Consider the following 18,934-nt stretch of genomic DNA (forward strand, 5'->3'; position numbering starts at 1 on the left):
GTCACGTAGGTAGAAAAAAATAATAATAAAAAAAATAATATATCACGACGTTTCGATCGCAACACAAGCGGCTGTCCTCAGGCGGAAAAAATAGTGGGCCTTACCTGGGAACGTAAAAAAATATATTGGAGTAATAATAACCTCTGCGTGCCACCACACCTCAGTCACGTGCCCTCTTCCATCCTCCTCCAGCTCCACCCCCGCCTGCCCCCCCCCATCCCCCCATAGGAGCCCAATTTTGTGAATGACCACAGGCAACGTGTTTCCGTAAAACGTTAATGAACCCGTTTATAAACGCGTAAAGTGTTCACGCGTCATTTAAATTTGAGCATCACACGCACATTTACCATTTGTATCGGAGAATATACACGTTAACGCAACACACTTTCGTTTACACAAACACAATTCCGGAGCGTTGTAAAATGGCACGGGGTTTTTTTGTTGTTGTGCAATAGCAGCAACCAAATGGTCATCGATTAATAACACAAGATTAATTGAATATATGCAACTTTAGCACTGGTAAAAAAAAGTACAAATCACGTACAATATTAATCAATGCCATTTAAACCACAAACATAAACACTTTGCAAACACACTCGCGGTATCTTTGGTGGCATCAAGTAACAATTGTTTGCAATGAAATGTAAGTAAACAACCTATAGAATAATCATGTTCAGAAATCACAATAAATTACGTGGCCATCTTTGAAATCATTAAAGGTACAGCATTTGGTCGGGCTGTTCTCCGCTAGAGCACTCCTCCCTCCATCACTCACAATCGCGTGGAGTGTCTTCAGGAGTGGAGAAAGGGCCGAGTGTCCACTCTCTTACGTACTCGTTGTCCGACACCAAGCGTCCCGAGGCTTTCCATACGCGCCGTCGACGTTTTGAAGTCAGATCAAGTGCTCTGACTTCATCACAAACGTCGCCGTGACAGCCGGCACTGGTTGGGGCACCGCGGTGGCGAGATGTTCACTACCTCACCTGGTATACAGGAGGGCGTGGGTTCTATGCCGACCTGACGCCTGCTGCTGTATATTTTGAGTTTATGGATTCTCCCCGTGGTCGTGTGCATTTTTCTCCGGCTCCTCCCGTTTTATCCCTCCACTTTTAGAATAACGCGTTTAGAGTATTACGGCCGCTATACATTTCCACACGACGATAAGCCACTTCGCTTGAGCTATCATTTGTGGCCAGGTCGCTTCTGAAAAATAACGACATAGTTCAGTGAGCCTTACCTGGTAAAATAAAAAACAGTTTAGTTATATAGTTTACTTCAGTCTCCTCAATGGAGAGGACCTCATCCGCCACCGCCACCTTGGCCCATCGGGGTCGCGCATAGCTCGCCTTCGAGTGTCGAGGTCAGAGCCGAAACAAATTCCCGGCCGTACGCGAGCTCAAGGCGCAAGGGAGGAAAACACTAACACCGGGCATGGTGCTGCAACGCGGATCATCACACTCCGCGATGCGCACCGCATCTATCCCCACCACGGGAGTCGATGGCTCAGTGACCACCGCTAACGCCTATCAGGGGGAGAGCCATTGCCGTGAAGCAACGCGCTGCACTGCTCACCGTCAGTGTCCGAAAAAAATATTTCCTTCGATTTATGTTATGATGGCGATGGCACAGATGGAATGTAATTTACAGAAAATAAAAAAAAAATGTGTGTATGTGTGTGTGTTGAGTCTAGTTCAGGGGTACGACGAGAGGGAAATATGTTCGACCTGCTAAAACCGCGTTTCTAACTTTAATAATCTTAGTCACCACCTCTCTGACTACAAGGTACACTTCATACTCGGTCGACACTAGGGTTGCCACCAGTCCACATTTTCCCAGGAATATCTCCTTGTTGAGGTAGCGACTGTCCTGGGAAATATGTAGTTCTTCCCAGCACATTGAAAGTCCTGCGTTTTGTAAGCTGCATAATACTAATATACACCACTCGAGACGATAAATTCACATGTAGTTCTCCCCATTTTTCCGGTATTATAATAAAATGTTCTCCTTCCCATTACGTCCCGGTTATTCGAACCTCAGGTGGCAACCCAAGTTGACACGTGCGTTATTTTTCGCGTTATTATTGGATTACGCTGACGACGCGTGTGTTCGTGTGTTCGTGTGTTCGTGTGTGAGCGGCCAAAGGTGCACCTCGACGTTTCCTGCCGTTTCTGGAAGGTGCACAAGCGCCTTAGCGAAAAGCGGTCGGATGTCTGTTGTTGTTGTCGTTGTGGTTGCTGTTGCGGCCCTGAGTGTTGTTTGAAAAAAAAGGGTTTGCCGCCGCTGGTTTCAGGCGGTGTCAACACTGCCACACCATAGCACTCGTGTCACATTCAGAGGTCGCAACCGGGTACTCGATACCCGTACCCTACACGATACCCGGCTACCCGTACCCGGCCAGGTACGGGTACGGGTACCCGTTTGCGACCCTGGTGCGGCCGGGTACAGGTACGGGTAGGCCGTGAGTCACTGGTGAGTAACCGTTTGTCACTCATTTCGGGTAGGGTACGGGTAGGGAACGGGTACCCCATTTGCGAGCCTGGTGCGGCCGGGTATGGGTAAGGAATCAAAACCCGTTTGCGACCTCTGGTCACATTTCAGCGAGTCAGCCAAAACCCACCAGGCGGCGAGGCTGTACTCAGGCAACAACAACAACGAAATTCATTCAACGGCAACAATGCCCAACGCCCGCGGGACAAACAAAAAAACCTGGACGGCAACGTGGATGGTCGCGTTTCACAAGCCAATGGCCCTCCTGGCGATTCCATCGGCCACGGCTGAGATGTCCTCAACGGACGAATAGGGGGGAGCCGGCGGGGGGGGGTTTCGATCTGCGGTGAATTGGGCGGTGCGGCACTTTGAACGAGCCGCGCATTCGCGGAGATGTTTTTGCGCCGCGGTGTCTCAGGCCGCGTGGCAGCGGAGTCATTGAGGGTCCAACACTGCCACCAGGGGGGATAAAGTAGCCACAGCAGCTCGGGTCGGGGGGAGGGAGGGGTGGGGTTGCTGGTGCGCCTCTCCCACTCGCAGTAATTCCGCAGTGCTTCTACAGCCGGTTGAATCGGCTACTGTGACGTTGCGTGGAATCGACGCGGCAAGGCGCGCTGTCACGCAATTCCGGTCGAGGTTCGAAGTGTAAATGCATTCGCTCCGGTCCGTCTGTGCATAAGGCAAAGGGGGTTCACGATCACTCCCATGAAGATGATCCAATGTGAACCGAAAGTACTCAAGCGTGGAGTTGCATTGCTGTGGGGAAATTGCCCTCGACCAAAAATTTGGCCAAATTTGACAAAGGGGGTTGCTCAAAAAAATCTGGACACAAAAAAAAACAACGCAAAGAGGTTTCGACTTAATGGACAAGGCGAGTGTGGATACCCTCCCGATGACGTCATTACGTAACGTTATCTGGCGCGGTGTGACATCGTCTGATTGTGCGGCTTGAAATGTAGCACGGTAGCCAATTAACAACAACCGCCATTCGCCACTAAGTGGTGGTGACGTCACCACGGCGCTTGTGCCAGGCTGTGTGCACATTAAGGTCAAGTGAAGTGTCGAACGCCCGCTGGCAGGAGGTCACGGGACAGACCCAGCAGGTGCCATGGGTTGACTGACCGAGATGGCTCAGATCCGAGGACAAACGCGTACGTTGGAACGCGTTACATAATCCATGCATACTCGTGGTGTTTTCATTTTCTATCCACAGTAGGTAGGCAGCAAGCAGGCTTGCGTGGCATAACAATTCAAGCGAGCAAGCAACGTGACGAATAAGAGGTGGTGAAGAGGTTGAAAGATTAAGGAGATTGAACACATTTCGCCATAAACACTGGTTTATAACCGACAAAAATATATATAACAGGCTTGTGTTTGAGGCAATGGTCCTTCTTCGCAGATGGCAGAGAGATTGACTACTTTCGAGAAAAGTGCGACCACCCTTAAGTCGATTTGCATGCTCAAAATAAAACATCAGTCTGCTTTTATATATAAATGATGAAAGTGGTCAGTTTTTGCTCTTCTAGGGAAACTTAAAGAGCTTTGTTCATGCTATGCTTGTGCGTTAATGCTAAGGGGGTCTCTCCCCTTAACTTCCATAGAATTCAAGTAAAATTGTAAGGTGAGATTTTACAAGCTTCGTGAACCGAGTCAGTTAATAATGCGAGGCAGTAGAGGCAGACCAAGCGAGGGAATTACAAAAGTGTGAGCTGTGTGTGCGAGAGAGAACGAGGAAGAAAAATCATGCGTACGCGTGTATTCTGAAAATTGCTTTCCGAGACGCATTTGCCATCGGAAGGATTGAATTACCTCCAATAACGTTATCTTGGGCACCGCAGAACAATTAATGCCACTTGAAATGACATCGTGGGGAGCCGGTGATATCATGGCCATTATTTCTGGGGGGTTTTTTTATCTTCAGGATTCGTGCAACTTTTGATCGATTTGGCTGGTTTTCGGTTGTATAAGTCCCTAATGGCAACACGACTTCATCCTAAAATGTAATTTGTATTGGATTATCTCTCCGAGCGTTACCATGACCCCCCTGCTACAGACGGACACGGTTAATGAGAGTTAGAAATTATGGGACGTGCTCTGTTCTGCGGTGAGGCAGCTGCACGGAGTACAGACGAGACAATCGGGCCCAGCGTATAGGCCTCACTCTAGATGTCAGAGCCAGAATCAATGTTCACAGCAGTCCGACGTGGCTGTGCCTCGGAGGGTGAATTCCAAGTCAGAGCGCTGAGCCAACACCATGGAGATTCTGGGTTTACGTCCAGGCAACTACCCATGATTGCAATCAAGTGTACAGTACCTGCGATAGCATGCGGAATCAGTGAGTGGATTTTTATTTAGTTTATTATTTTATTATATTATTTTACCATATTATTATTATTTTTTATTATTTTTTACTTTTATTAATTTTAATTATTTTATTTTTATTTAACTTTTATTAATTTTAATTTTTAACCTACGTGACTTTACCGAAAAAACCTAAGAATATGGAATCCCACCGCCAAGAGGCAGATTGCAGAACAAGCACAAGCAAGGCACCCACGATGTTGACTGTTAAGTAAGTCAGCGGGCCAGGCCGGGAGGTCGTCGCGATTTGGGGCGATGGTTGAGACGGATGACAAGGGTGGGTGGCAGCCAAAGGAGGAAACGTGAACGAGAGGACGTCCACCGGGGAGAGACGGAGCCGTGAGGTCGGCCCTCCTGCAGGCACTTGATGGGATCGTTACATTGCAGGACCGGGAAGGATGTCAGCGGCGTGGGGAGAGACCTTTATCCAGCGGTGGATGGACAACAGCTGGTGTAGCCAGGTCTTCGCCCGGATCAGCAATAACTGCACACACACACACAATTAATGATAAATTAAGTATACATCCAACTGTCTTGAGTACTACGATTTGGGATTCAAATGCCATGTCATCAGAATCGTTAGGTAGATTTAAGTCTGTCTTGAATACTCACCTCCTTAAACTGCCCTTTACCCCCAAACTGCGACTGTGGCGAAGCCAAAACCGTCAACCGCATCAGCGACGAGTTGCGCCATCCACGCACACACCCTGGCGGTATCGCTGCAATCCATACAGAATCGACTACCACCTTGAATTGGTTGAAGGACCTTAACATTCAACGGTGACATCTATACAAACTGTTGCTGCCCCCCCCCCCTCACCCATGCCATACGAAAGAGGAAGAACACCCTAGTTCTGGCCGTTTACCCTGCTTCTGATTATTTCCTATTTTAATTACATGGCACATTTGGATCTACGAATGAAATGCGCCTTGCAAAGGTTAATTTATATTTATTATTATTATCTACATTGCAGGACACATGAGAATGTGCGGTGACGCTAGTGTGGATAATAAGCATGTAGTGAATCACCCCAACCTGGCTACTCGATGCACTGTCAAAATTCAGGATCGGCATTCGATTCAACAACGGATTCTTCTTCTTTGGCTTCTTTGTGCCGTCTCAATTATATCGTTTCTCGTTGTAGTTTGCCTCGGTTGTAATAGTAACAAAAGTGCAATTTGTTACGCACGCAATATTTCAGGGGCTTCGTGAACGACCGTGATTGTGATGCTCACAGCCAAGTTCAGTGTCACTGGAAAGCCAGTTGGGGCACGAAAGAGGTAGGGCCTTTGAGTGGCTCTTAACAGTCGGTGAAGATTGCTGCGAGTGTGCAGTGGGGTGGCGTTCCAGATACTGAGGAATGTAACAGTTCTGTTCGCTCCATTAACCCAAATTTAACATCAGCATATTATCGCCTGATGCATTGCCATGTGCATGAGCCAAGGCTTAACTTTATTACACTAATCGATGCATTGCTGCATGCCTAATGGACAAGAGGCAAATTAAAGAATCTCATAAATGGTTGTCTGATATCACCTTCAAGTGGGCATCATTTAACCTGCACTACAGCAAAGGTTCCAGATTGAAATTCCTTCGTTTCGTGGCACGATGCCGAGTGAACGTTTTTAAACGTAATCCGATAAAAGACAAACAAAAATGACATTTGAGAAGGCACACACTGGTCCTTGACAGCGACAGCCACGACAGATGCAGAACAAGTTTCCGCAGAAGATGCGAGAATGTGCAGGCACGCCACGACGAAGCTTGCTAGACGACTGCGTAACAATTTCGAACGCCTCCTCGGCAAAAACAAACCTTGGGCAATGGGCGCTAGGGCCTGTTGGCCAGGCCTTCCCTGAAAGTATGCGAGGCCGAGAGCAGCTGGTTCCTGTAGTCATAGATCCTCTGCCACTCGGCGCTGCTCCGCAAGTGGTCGTTGTTCTTCCTGGCTTCGTAGTGGAATTGAGGACCCCTCATCTCGTACCTGTCATTACATAAAAAAAAAAATACATTTAATACGCCCGATCCTGTCGAATGTACGTATGTTGGACTTCTTTCGTACCGTATGTAGCCAACCGTGCTAACTGTAGGTGCGGGGAGGAAGGACAACACACTAAACACAAAAAGCATTTCTAAAGAAATGAGTTTTCAATTTAGATTTAAAAGTGCACGGTTCAGTGGCTTCCTAATATCGGAAGGAAGAGTGTTCCAGACGGCTACAGAAGCGCATCTGAAAGCGCGCAGTGCAGTGACCGTTCTATGGTTGAAAGCTAATCAGCTTTGAGCCTGGTTAGTAGCTTGATGGGAGACCACCAGGGCTTGTCAGGTGTTGTAGGTACAAAGCTACAGCTCCATGGTTAATCTTTACCCGTAGCCATCACTCCTCCTAGCGATGCGTCCTGCCCACTTTTTTCAATGGTCAGCATGACGCATGTATGTTGCATGTGTTCTCTAATCCGTGTATTCTTCTTCCTGTCATTGAAACTAATCCCATGCATGTACACTTGAGGTGTATAGCAAGTTTTAAATATATATGGAGAAATATGGGTGGGGTTGGGTTAAAAGCTCTTGATAAAGGACCAATCAGCCGAAGATAGTGAGGATTGTCTTATCAGAGTTTGCAGAGATGTCAGTGTGTCATTCAAATATCCCGGAGAGTCCCAAGACTCCCTTTCAGGGGGGACCTGCATTGGAATGTTCGGTCAATTTATTTTTTTAAACCCAGGGTGTTCCGGTCAAGTTGACCGAAATTTCCCCGTTACCCGGGAATGAGCACATCATGCACTGGCTCGTTCACGAACCAACTTGCTGTACTTCCTTCCCCTGGCCAGATGGCAGGAAATTTCTGAAAATCTGCATGAAATAAACAAACCCTTGCTTCTCAAGCGGAGTATTACAGATACGTGCCACCACGCCCGGCTATCAGCCTCATGAAATGCGATAAGTTCTCATCCTCTGGAAAAAAAATCCAAAGCCATTTAAGAGCACAACATTCGCCAAACAGTGTATTGCAATTGTGCTGCTACAGAGATCGCACTATTGTCGTAACACGACATGGAATTTCAATTCAGAACTCTCACAGCAAGTAGTTTGACACGAAATACTACATACAGGCAACAAGGTTATTATACCGGGGATCCAGACATCAGCTCCACAACCTTAACTTTCCCAAAATTGACATCTGTGGCTTTGTCACTGAACCAAAAATAGACGCTAGTCAAAGCCTTAAGAGTTATTTTTGATTCCAACCTTTCCTTTGAGCCCCATATCTGAAATGTTACCAGGTTCTCTTTTTTTACAGCTCAGACACATTGCCACTCTCAGACTCCCCCTTGTCTCTCTCACCCGCTCCCCTCTTCTGAAGGCGAGAAGTTAATGCATTCTAGATTTTAAGTTTTCGTGACTGCAGGGATCCATACTCGTTGGTTCTTTCGGTAAAGTCACGTAGGTATAAAGTATAAAATAAATTAAATCACGACGTTTCGATTGCAACACAAGCAATCGTCATCAGGTGTGAAAACTACAGCAAGAATATTATTTTTTTCCCACTTCAGCTAAACATTTTCTTGCTGTAGTTTTCACACCTGATGCAATCGAAACGTCGTGATAAAATTTATTTTATACTTTATACCTATGTGACTTTACCGAAAGAACCAAAGAGTAGTGAATGCACTCTTTTACTTTATCTCAAGTTGACTACTGCGGTGCTCGCTTTATTGGAATGTCTGCGAGAAGCATTGTCCCCACTGCAGGTTGTACAGAATGTCGCTACCCGGGTTTTTAACAACATCTTAGAAATCTGTCCACATTACTCCAACCCTGGCCTCGTCACACTGGCTCCTGTGTCGTTTTCGAGTAGATTTCAAGGTGTTGTGTTTAACTTTAAAACCATGAGATGGTCCCGCTCCCTCTCACCTGACTGAACTCCTGTCTCTTTATATCCCAAGCTGTTTACTCTGTTTAAGACTCTAGACTATTACCGTTCCCTTGGTTCACAACATACACTCAAGGTGATAAGAGCGTTAGCATTTCATCCTCCCAACCTATGGAACGCATTACCGCCCACAGTAAGCGTTGACGATTCCACGATGATTTTAAATCGCGGCTGAAGACGTATTTGTTTAATGAGACTCTTGCTAACATATAATTTAGGAGCAATGAGGTGTTTTTTTTATTTGATTATACATCATATTCGTCTGCTTTGATAGTCACTCCGTATTTAAGTGCAATCGTTGAAAGATGCTATCGACATGAAATGTTATTGTTGTACATGTTTAAGAAGACCTACTCTCTTACCCAACACTAGATGGCAGGGATATAACGATTCACCCACCTCGCAAGTCAAGGGATTTTAGCAATTCTTTCGAAAAATGTATTCTCACAACCATATTTAGCAAGGATGTGTGTTCTGAGCTAAATTTGATCGTGAAAATTGCTCTTAAACTTACCGGTCAGCTGAAACAATAATTAGCGCATTAAACACTTGTACGCGTGACAATTTAACTCGCTATTTTCGGTAGTGGAGTTTCACAGCAAGATATTTGGCCAGATGATTATGTGGCCTAATCTGGATTAAATTATAAATTATCATACATTTGCCTAAAGCATTAAGTGATCAAGTATCATGCGCATGATATTATGCAAGCATCGCAAGGATCAATTTTAATCAATTACTCAATGGACGATGACATTATACACCAGCTGAGTCGGCATCCATTTAACTATTTTTATTTTACCTGGCGATCACAAATGACAGCTCAGCGAAGTAGCTTACCACGTGGAAATTAATAACAGCCAAATACTCTAAAAGCATATGGACTCTAAATGTGGAGAAAAAACCAGGAGGACCCGGAAAGAAATGCCACGCGACCACGGGGAGAACATGCAAACTCCAATATACATGCATCAGGGTCGGGATTGAACCCACGACCTCCTGTATACCAGGAGGAGGTAGTCAGCCTTTTCTTGTTCAGAGATGTCTGCAGGTTTCAGGGTGGAACGCGCAAGCGGTTAGCGTTAATTTTATTTACAGAGGCATAGCGCTGCTGTTTTTTAAGACATTGTACTGTACTCCCCTCAGAGAACTGTAGTGATTCGACCACACTCTATGATAGCTGGCGTCACTCTGTGCCACACGTCCTCCCGCATGGCACTTCCGATTCCGTTAAAAATCGATTTTATTCCGTTTGGAATCGATTGCATTTCGATGACGTACACGTACATAAATCAGAACGGAATCAGAAGAAAACCCGATGACGGACACGTACGTCATCGGAAAAAGAATGGGTTAACATCTCGCCACGGCGGCTACACGGCAAGTGAGGTCTTTGTTATTTGGGCTGTATCTTCATTTCACACCTCGAGGCCTTTGTTTTGTTTATTGCGTCCACATGGGACCACACCTCATGGCACCGTGACTCTCACTGAGCGAGAGGCCACGGGGCGGCACGCACCACTTAGGTCGGGGCCCGCGCGTCCTCTCCAGTTCCAGCTGCCGCTTGAGCTCCAGCAGCAGATCCTCCTCCACCCGCAGACGCTGCCGGCGCAGGCGGCGCAGAGCCTCCCCGTACGGAGACGTGCCCCCCAAGCGGCCTCCCAGAGAACCAACAAACCTGGTGGGGGGGGGGGGGCGGGTAGCGGCAGGGACAGGGTTCGAGTCAGAGAAGTTTAACATAGGGCAAGGGGTTAACAATTATGAAAGGGGTGAGAGCTATGGCTTGGGATACATTAGATTCCGTGTTGAAGTTCGAGTTGGGGATGAAGTCGGGTTTTAAACTTAGGGATAGGATTAAGGGTTGTAGCTAGGGTCCCAGGATTCTCCATTTCCGTCTCTTTCCTTGTTATCGTGCGTATTACTCTCCAGGTCTCTCGTTGTGCCTGTCTCTCTATGAGACTGTTTCTCTTCATTCCTCTTTGCGTTTCTCTCCGTGCTTCTGCGTTTGCTCCTCTTCACGTGTATCTTTCCTCATGTAACTCCATGTAACTCTGCGTGCGTCTCTATTGTATCTCTCTTGCTCTGCATGTTTCTTTCTGTCTCTATCCCTGTCCGGGTCCCTCTTCATGCGTCTTTGCCCATGTTTCTCTTTGCATCACTCTCCATGTCTTTCCGTGTCACTCTCTGGTTTTTCTTCGTATCTCTCGGTGTGTCTGTGTCTCTTCACGACTCTATTCACGTCTGTCTCTCTTTGCGTTTGTTTTTTCCTCTCTCCAGGTATCGCTGTGTGTCTCTTTACATCTCTCCAGGTTTCTCTCATCTCTGGTCGTGTCCGTGTGTGTTCCTATGGGAGCGGTAGTGTCGCGGTTTGCGTGCTGTGCTACAAACCCAGGAACCCGAGATCAATTCCCGCTCACGGCTAACATCACTGACGATTATCTGAACCGGTCCTGGGCCTCCCCTATGTCGACTAAGCCTCAAATGAGTACCTGGTGCGGTGTGTAAACATCGCCACATGGAAACAAAGGCGGCTGGGCGTGGTGCTGACCACCCACCCCCCCGTGTGCCATGACAGCCTTCATAGGTGCTCGCTAACAGCACTTGCCCCAACAGTCTTGTTAAGGCTATGAGAGGGATCTTTGTTCCTATGGCCACATCCATGCCTCTCTACCTGTGTCATCAACACAGGCCTCCACTCGGCGTTGCGGCATCTCTGCGAGTGGGACACACCTTTCGCTCACGTCCAGTGCCGTGGGACCCCGAGAAGCGGGCCTTGGACTGTGCTCGGCGGAAAGCGACCGCAGGGACGACCGCAGGCCCCGCCAGGGCCGCCGGCCACGCTCGTCCTCCGAAAGCCGTCCCTCCTCGTCACTCCTCCCCCTCGCTCCGCTCCTGCGCGCTGCACGCAAAGGGTGGGCGGAAGCTCGCTTGTCGCTGCAACGTTCGATTTAACGGGCGGAGCCACCGTCTACGGTATAACGGTGACGTATCTTTCAAGTTTGCAGGTGGTGTAGCTGCACCGGGGCACACAGGCCGGTGGGGCCCGGGTGTCGTGCTATGGAGATGAGGGGAAACTTGAGACACTGGTGAGACCCATGGCACTGCTTGCACCAGTGCCCATGCCAACCATGGATTTTTTTTTCCCTAGGTCCTCCGGTTTTCCCCTCCACATTTAGAATCATGCGTCTAGGTTATTTCGATAATTTTGCTATGGATTTCGACATGATGAGCTATTTCGTTGAGCTATCATTTGTGGCCAGGTCGCTTCTGAAAAATAAGCTAAGAGTTCAGTGGGCCTTATCTCGTAGATAAAAAATATATCTGTATATGTTTTTAAAGTGATTTTTTTTTCTTTGACTATAATTTTCACTACTGAACATCCATCAAAAAGAGCTTATTACCTCATCGGATTCCTCCAGTATGAATAAGTATTCTGATTCTGATTCAACCACACTACACCACTGATCCAAGCTCCATATAGGCGTTGTGACCACTGAGCACAATTGGAATAAAAAATGAGCGGACAAATGTTTTTGTAAATAAAAATGTCATGCAAATGACCGAGCACTGCACACGCCGGCGAGTGTGACGTACACCGCAGCGGCGGCGGAGGCCGTGAGCTGAGGTCGGGTTTTGCCGAGCTGGGCCTCCATGCCGGCTTTGGCGACTGCGACCGTGAGCGGGCCATCCCGCTCCTCCGCGCGCCTCTCCCGTCCGCGGCCCAGCGCTCAAGCGAGCGCGAGCGGCGAGCCCTCGCCACCTCCTCCAGCACCACCGTCGCCACCGTCCGCACGGGTGACCTGCCCCGCACGGGGATCGCCGGCGGCAGCAGCGACGGCACGCCGACGACGTGCGGAGCGCCGATCTGCACCGGGAACGCCTCGCGGTGCAGCCCCAGGCCGGTAGTGGTGATGGTGGTGGCGCTGCCGTCCAAGGAAAACCTGGAGCGGCGTCTCGGACTGAGAAACCAGGCGTCGTCACTGTCGTCTTCAAGAGCGCCCATGCCGGGCTCCGGATCCGGCAACAAGGACCACTGTCGGGTCTTGCGGGTTTCTCCGGCGGCCTTGTCCGAGGTGAAGTCGACATCCAGGCTAGAACGGAGGTCACTCACCTGGAGCTTCAAGTTGTGTAGGCTCAGCTCCAGCTCGTCCAGCGTGGGGCTGTCACCATGGCCATTCACTGCCGAGGAGCCTGCTGCATGAGGTTAGAGCAAGGGTCAGAACCTTTCAAAGAAGAAGAGCCATCTTTTTTTGTTTTTATCTTGACCAAAATAGGTCGAGAGCCACATCACACGCAGAGCTACTTATACACATATACGCAAATACAGCAGATATACAGCAGATGACAGACATTCTAATTTCAATAAGCAAAATAGGTGATGGAATAAATTGCATCTATTTAATGTTTTTTCCCCCCGAGTTATTCTTTAACAATAGAGTTTGACTGTACATTTTGTCGTCACCAAGACATTCCATAGTGACCCATTCCATGCCATATTTCATCAATTATCTTTACAAAAAATTTTGTTTAAGGTTTACGGGGTTTTTTTTAACGGCTGCCCGCAAAGGGGCAGCTAAAGAGCTGCAACGGGGAAGTCAAAGAACCACCACATGCGGCTCCGGAGCCGAAGGTTGCCGACCCCTGGGTTAGAGTGATTGGGAAGGAGCATGCTGCTACACACACAAAGACAAACCTCCCCCGTATAGCCATTCAGAATGTTGGGGCAAGTGCTGTTCAAAAGCACCGATTAAGGTTGTGACACAGCAAACAAAAGAGATGGTTGGTTGTGGGCAGCACAATGTTAGGTCAGCTTGGCCTCCCCAGGGCTCATGTTTGCACACTGCACAAATGCTAATTTTGCAACTGACATGGGTTGAAGCGAGGGCACCTTGCACCAGTTCAGGTATCACTCAGCACCCATTTGAGTCGTGGTTATAATTCAAGCTCAGTTCACCGGTTTGTTAGCACAGCACAGTGGAAACACCGGTTGTATGTCAAAACTGGAAAACACAACCGGAAGTGCATATCTAAAATACAATTTGGCTCTCGAATGTCTGGATGCAACTGATATGTATATGGGACATACATATCACGTGAAAGAGGAGGCCTATACTTGTGTATTCATATTCCCCAATTTTATGAAAAATATCTCACGTGATTATTTTTGTGCGGTTATCGGTAAACCATCAACTCACTACACTTGCAAACTCAGTTTAATCAAAGGCAACTGCCTGGATTCAAATCCAGGATCTCAGCGGTGCAAACTCAAGGCTCTGACTTTTGTGCCACCCGGCCACTTCTCGTTATGATATATTTGTAAGCAGTCATACAAGAGAAGAGAGGAAGGTCTCGAGGCTGGACCTCAACATGGGTAAGACGAGAGTTGTATTAGATATGCATGTGTGATGTACAGCTCCTTGAGAAAGGCGCTTTTACAAATGTAATTTATTCATGTTATTTGCTGTGTTGCATTTTATTTTATTGCATCACATACCAGCAGTAGGCATACCTGGGACACTTTTTGGCCTCATGTTCCCAGCTGAGAAGCTTGGGCTCTGGCTGAGGAAAGAGGACGTTGAAGTCCTCTGAGAGTTGGTGAGGTAGTCACCTGGCTTGTCTCTAGCAGTGGCACAGGGGACGAAACTACAAGTCAGAGAGATAAGGAGCCAACATTCTTTGCTAAGCGCAATAGCACTGAGGCAGTGTTTTATTTCAATTCAAAGGTGGGAGATAATTAAAAGTCGCTTTTTGAAGAAAAAACCCGGAGTGCAAAGTACGTAGTGGGCATCTAACGATGCACTGATTCATCGATGGCAATTCGTGCACAAGCTGGCAATCGTGCACCGAACGTTGCCAGTGTGAACCAATTGCTTAATATGTATGTAAAGCATATGCCAATGTTACATTTAGGGAAACAAAAAACTGCATGGAGAAAATAAAAGAGAAATTATACGAACAAGATGACAAAATATGAGTTTAAAATAATAATGTTTTGAAGAATTGTTGCATGCTTACGAAGGTAACTAAAAACATATCTCAAATCAATACGTTTGAACAATGTCTCAAAACAAATATATTCGAAAGGAAACCTTTACAAAAGTACAACACAATCACTAAAATGTACAAAGTTCAATGCTTTAAGACCACAACTCACTATCAGCTGGTCGCAAGTTTAAATCCCTGTTGACTCAGCCGAGGCGAATGGGAATAGATGAGAAGTTAGGTACTTTTTTTTAAACAAATAACAATAAAAGCTAATATCCTTTATTTGTTTAGATCAGCCTCACTGAACGTCAAGACGAGTTTTCAGGAGGTTCCTACATTTGACATGTTTGTAAAATTAATGTTTTAACGAAATTAAATACTGTAAGCAGGCACGAATGTCCCCTTCACTCATCCCATCAGCCGCACGGACCTTCTTCTTGGGGGTGCGTAGTTTGAGCAGCACAGATTAAAGACGAGCACTCAAACGCGGGGCCGGTTTCGACACTCCAGTGTCTCATCAGCAGTCAGACTGCATCGAATCATTGCTGGTGCATTGCCGATCTTCGTTACGCCACGGGGTCTCGGTTCGATGCACGTTTACAATGTGATATTATTCATAATATAGGTTTTTGGGTCAGATCGCGTTATTTATGAATGTGTCGTAACCCTCCACCACCCGACACGGCCAAACAGTAAAAAAAATGTGTCACGTTGACGAAGCGAACGATTATGCTGCGCCCAACTGCAATACACAACATCATAATGATCTCGATTTAAAGCTTTCGTGACTGCAGGGATTCATCTTCTTGGTTCTTTCGGTAAAGTCACGTAGAAGGGAAATAATAAAATAATAAAAATAAAACATAATAAAATACAATTTATTGCTATTTTAATTATTTTATTATTTCGACACTCCAGTGTCTCATCATAATAAAAATAAAACATAATAAAATACAATTGTATTTAATTATGTTTATTTTTTATTATCCGGTCCGAACGTGTACGAGCTCGTAACTCTGTTCGCCAATTCAACACCCAACGCCCATCGATATCCGAAGGTTTAAAACAAAATACTTCGATCTGCATGCCCTTGCCGTTCGCGTTGCTAGGCAACAACTCGCGGGTTGCCTAGCAACCCCTCGGATGCCCCTCCACCCCCCGACTTAAAATTTTACATTTTAAACAACTCGACGCTTTCTCGACCGGGGCTGCTTAATCTTTCGTGATTTAAACAATAACAAAACAACGCGCCGTAAACGAACACAAAGTTGGGAGTGGGTGGTGGGCGAAGACCTGAGGGCGGCCTTGAATCCGTGCAGAACGAACGCCGAGCGTGATCCGCGAGCCGACATCTTTGGGACGCCGTCGTGGTTGCTATGGGAGAGGAAGAGGTGGGGGGGGGGTTGATGGGAAAGGGGGGTGGCGCCGATTGGTCCTTAACGCATCACGTGCGCCGGGCCCGCGATCGATTCCGAAATTTGTAATCGATGGTCGATTCCGGTGTTATCGAGTGCGAATCGAATCGAGTGTTTCCGAGTTAGAAAGTAACCGTGCAGGTAAAGTCACGTAAATTGGTTCAAATTAATAACAAGTATAACCCGTAAAAACAAAGTTTTTCACTATAAATCCTTTATATGCGTGGCGGCTAGAGTCCTCTCGTCCTCTGGCTTGAGATGGCTGTCACCTATGGGTCAGATGATTGCCTGCCACCATTAAGCAATTGGTAATTAAATATAATTTGTATGTCCTAAAAAGTGTAAAATTTTGGGAAATTTTTTTCACGAACATTAATTGTCACGCACAACGAGTCTGTGTGGAAAATGTCAGCTCGATTGGATCACGGGAAGTGGGTTAAAAAACGACCGAAAGATTTGCACGGTCGTAAGCAAGCAAGCGAACTTAATATAAAGGATTTTAAAAATAAACAAAAACACAAGTGATCGAAACGTCGTAGTTTTTTTGTTTATTTTATTAATTTGAACCTATTTACGTGACTTTACCGAAAGACCCAAAGAATATGAATTCTTTCAGTCACGAAAGCTTTAAGTCGAGATTTAGCCGTGCAGGTTGCAACGTGCGTTGTGTTTTAAGTCGGGGCGGGTGTACGTATATATATGTACGTGCTGCGTTGGCAATAACAATGTGGGTGGCCTTAGAAGGGAAACGGTGCAATGGACGATGTTTCGGGCAATGGGCCTTCTGCTTATATGCTCTACGTTCACACACACAGTACGCACACGGTGCACGCACACACAGTACACTCACAATGTTGTGTCTCTGTGTATGTAGCTGTCTGTGTTCATGTGTGTGTGCGTCTTTGTATTTCTGTAGGTGGGGAGCGGTGGTGTAGCGGTTAGCGCGCTGCACCACGAACTCGGCGACCCGAGTTCGATTCACGCTTACGACCACCACCAGTGACGAACAATCCCAACCGGTCCTGGGCATCCCCTAGATCGACTCAGCCTCAAATTAGTACCTAGTGCGGTGTGTAAACATCGCCACGGGAGAGACAAAGGCGGCCGGGAGTGGTGCTGGCCCACCCACCCCCTCGTGAGCTGTGCCGACCTTCATAGGTGCTCGCTAACAGCACTTGCCCCAACAGTCTGGCTATATTGCTGGTAGGAACCTCGTGGTTACACCAGCCCACAGGGGATTATTGTGTCCGTCCGTCGTGCAGGGAGGGGCTGTGTGGGGGGTGGGGAGGGTGGGGCTGGGTGGGGAGAGTAGGGCTGGGTGGGGAGGGGCTGGTCACCCCGTGGTGCCCTTATAAAACTCAACGTTTAACCTACTCACGCCGGCTTGTGCCCGCCCTCACAGTCGGCCATATTTGCGGAATACACCACGCCGCCGTTGACCCTGGCCATTGACCGAGCAACCCAACGTTCCTACCAGCTCCCTCCGCAGGAATGTGTTACGGGGGAGGGGGTCTTTGCGTAGTGAAACACGATCCTTAATGATGACATTACCTCGCGTGTGAAGGAATTGAGAGGCTGTGTGATGAAGGGACGTGGCCACCACGACGGGAGACTGCAGGGATGAAACCCCCGGGACTCACGGTGCCGAGTGAGAGCGTTCACAGCGCCACTGAGTGGACAAGAGCCCCGGCCCTGCAGCTTGTGGCTCTGACTTGGGAGTGTGATCGGCGGGCAGCCACAGGGCTGTCAGTTGGGGCAGTTGAAGGGCAGCCACGGGGCTGTCATTTGGGGCAGTTGAAGGGCAGTCACGTGGTTGTCATTTGGGGCAGTCACGGGGCTGTCAGTTGGGGCAGTTGAAGGGCAGCCACGGGGCTGTCAGTTGGGGCAGTTGAAGGCCAGTCACGTGGTTGTCATTTGGGGCAGTTGAAGGGCAGTCACGTGGTTGTCAGTTGGGGCAGTTGAAGGGCAGCCACGGGGCTGTCAGTTGGGGCATTTGAAGGCAGTCACGAGGTTGTCAGTTGGGGCAGTTGAAAGGCAGCCACGTGGTTGTCAGTTGGGGCAGTTGATGGGCAGTCACGTGGTTATCAGTTGGGGCAGTTGAAGGGCAGTCACGTGGTTGTCATTTGGAGCAGTTGAAGGGCAGCCACGGGGCTGTCAGTTGGGGCAGTTGAAGGGCAGCCACGGGGCTGTCAGTTGGGGCAGTTGAAGGGCAGTCACGTGGTTGTCAGTTGGGGCAGTTGAAGGGCAGCCATGGGGCTGTCAGTCGGGGCAGTTGAAGGGCAGTCACGGGGCTGTCAGTTGGGGAAGTTGAAGGGCAGCCACGGGGTTGTCAGTTGGGGCAGTTGAAGGGCAGTCACGTGGTTGTCATTTGGGGCAGTTGAAGGGCAGCCACGGGGCTGTCAGTTGGGGCAGTTGAAGGCAGTCACGAGGTTGTCAGTTGGGGCAGTTGAAAGGCAGCCACGTGGTTATCAGTTGGGGCAGTTGAAGGGCAGTCACGTGGTTGTCAGTTGGGGCAGTTGATGGGCAGTCACGTGGTTATCAGTTGGGGCAGTTGAAGGGCAGTCACGTGGTTGTCAGTTGGGGCAGTTGAAGGGCAGTCACGTGGTTGTCAGTTGGGGAGTTGAAAGGCAGCCACGGGGCTGGACATCTGTGGACATGTGTGGAAAAGAGCTTTATAGCTCTTCGGATTCCTCCAGTCTAAATGAAGATTTTGAGACGTCTCGTCACGTGACCACACGACGGGCGTGGCCA

At 48.1% G+C, this 18,934-nt stretch overlaps 1 protein-coding gene across 1 annotated transcript; it reads right to left on the minus strand.

The window, feature by feature from the left end:
- Window positions 1-262: 262 nt before the first annotated feature.
- On the minus strand, window positions 263-17,821 carry LOC144730747 (uncharacterized). Its single transcript, XM_078611471.1, has 8 exons — window positions 17,735-17,821; window positions 16,062-16,142; window positions 14,293-14,402; window positions 12,378-12,977; window positions 11,514-11,682; window positions 10,303-10,461; window positions 6,665-6,833; window positions 263-5,332 (listed from the first exon to the last, which is right to left on the minus strand). The coding sequence occupies exons 2-7, from the start codon at window positions 16,118-16,120 to the stop codon at window positions 6,680-6,682; spliced, it is 1,251 nt and encodes a 416-aa protein (XP_078467597.1). The 5' UTR covers window positions 16,121-16,142; window positions 17,735-17,821; the 3' UTR covers window positions 263-5,332; window positions 6,665-6,679.
- Window positions 17,822-18,934: the final 1,113 nt, after the last annotated feature.

Source organism: Lampetra planeri, chromosome 36 (genome assembly GCF_965212315.1).
Source record: "Lampetra planeri chromosome 36, kcLamPlan1.2.h2, whole genome shotgun sequence".
Taxonomy (NCBI): domain Eukaryota; kingdom Metazoa; phylum Chordata; class Hyperoartia; order Petromyzontiformes; family Petromyzontidae; genus Lampetra; species Lampetra planeri.

Coding starts and splice junctions, on each gene's coding strand:
- LOC144730747 (XM_078611471.1), bottom strand. CDS start 16,120: ATGTCGGCTCGCGGATCACGCTCGGCGTTCGTTCTGCACGGATTCAAG. Junction 11,683..12,377: donor GCCTCCGCCGCCGCTGCGGT/GTACGTCACACT, acceptor CTTTGCGTGCAG/CGCGCAGGAGCGGAGCGAGG. Junction 6,834..10,302: donor CGCGGGCCCCGACCTAAGTG/GTGCGTGCCGCC, acceptor ATGTAATGACAG/GTACGAGATGAGGGGTCCTC.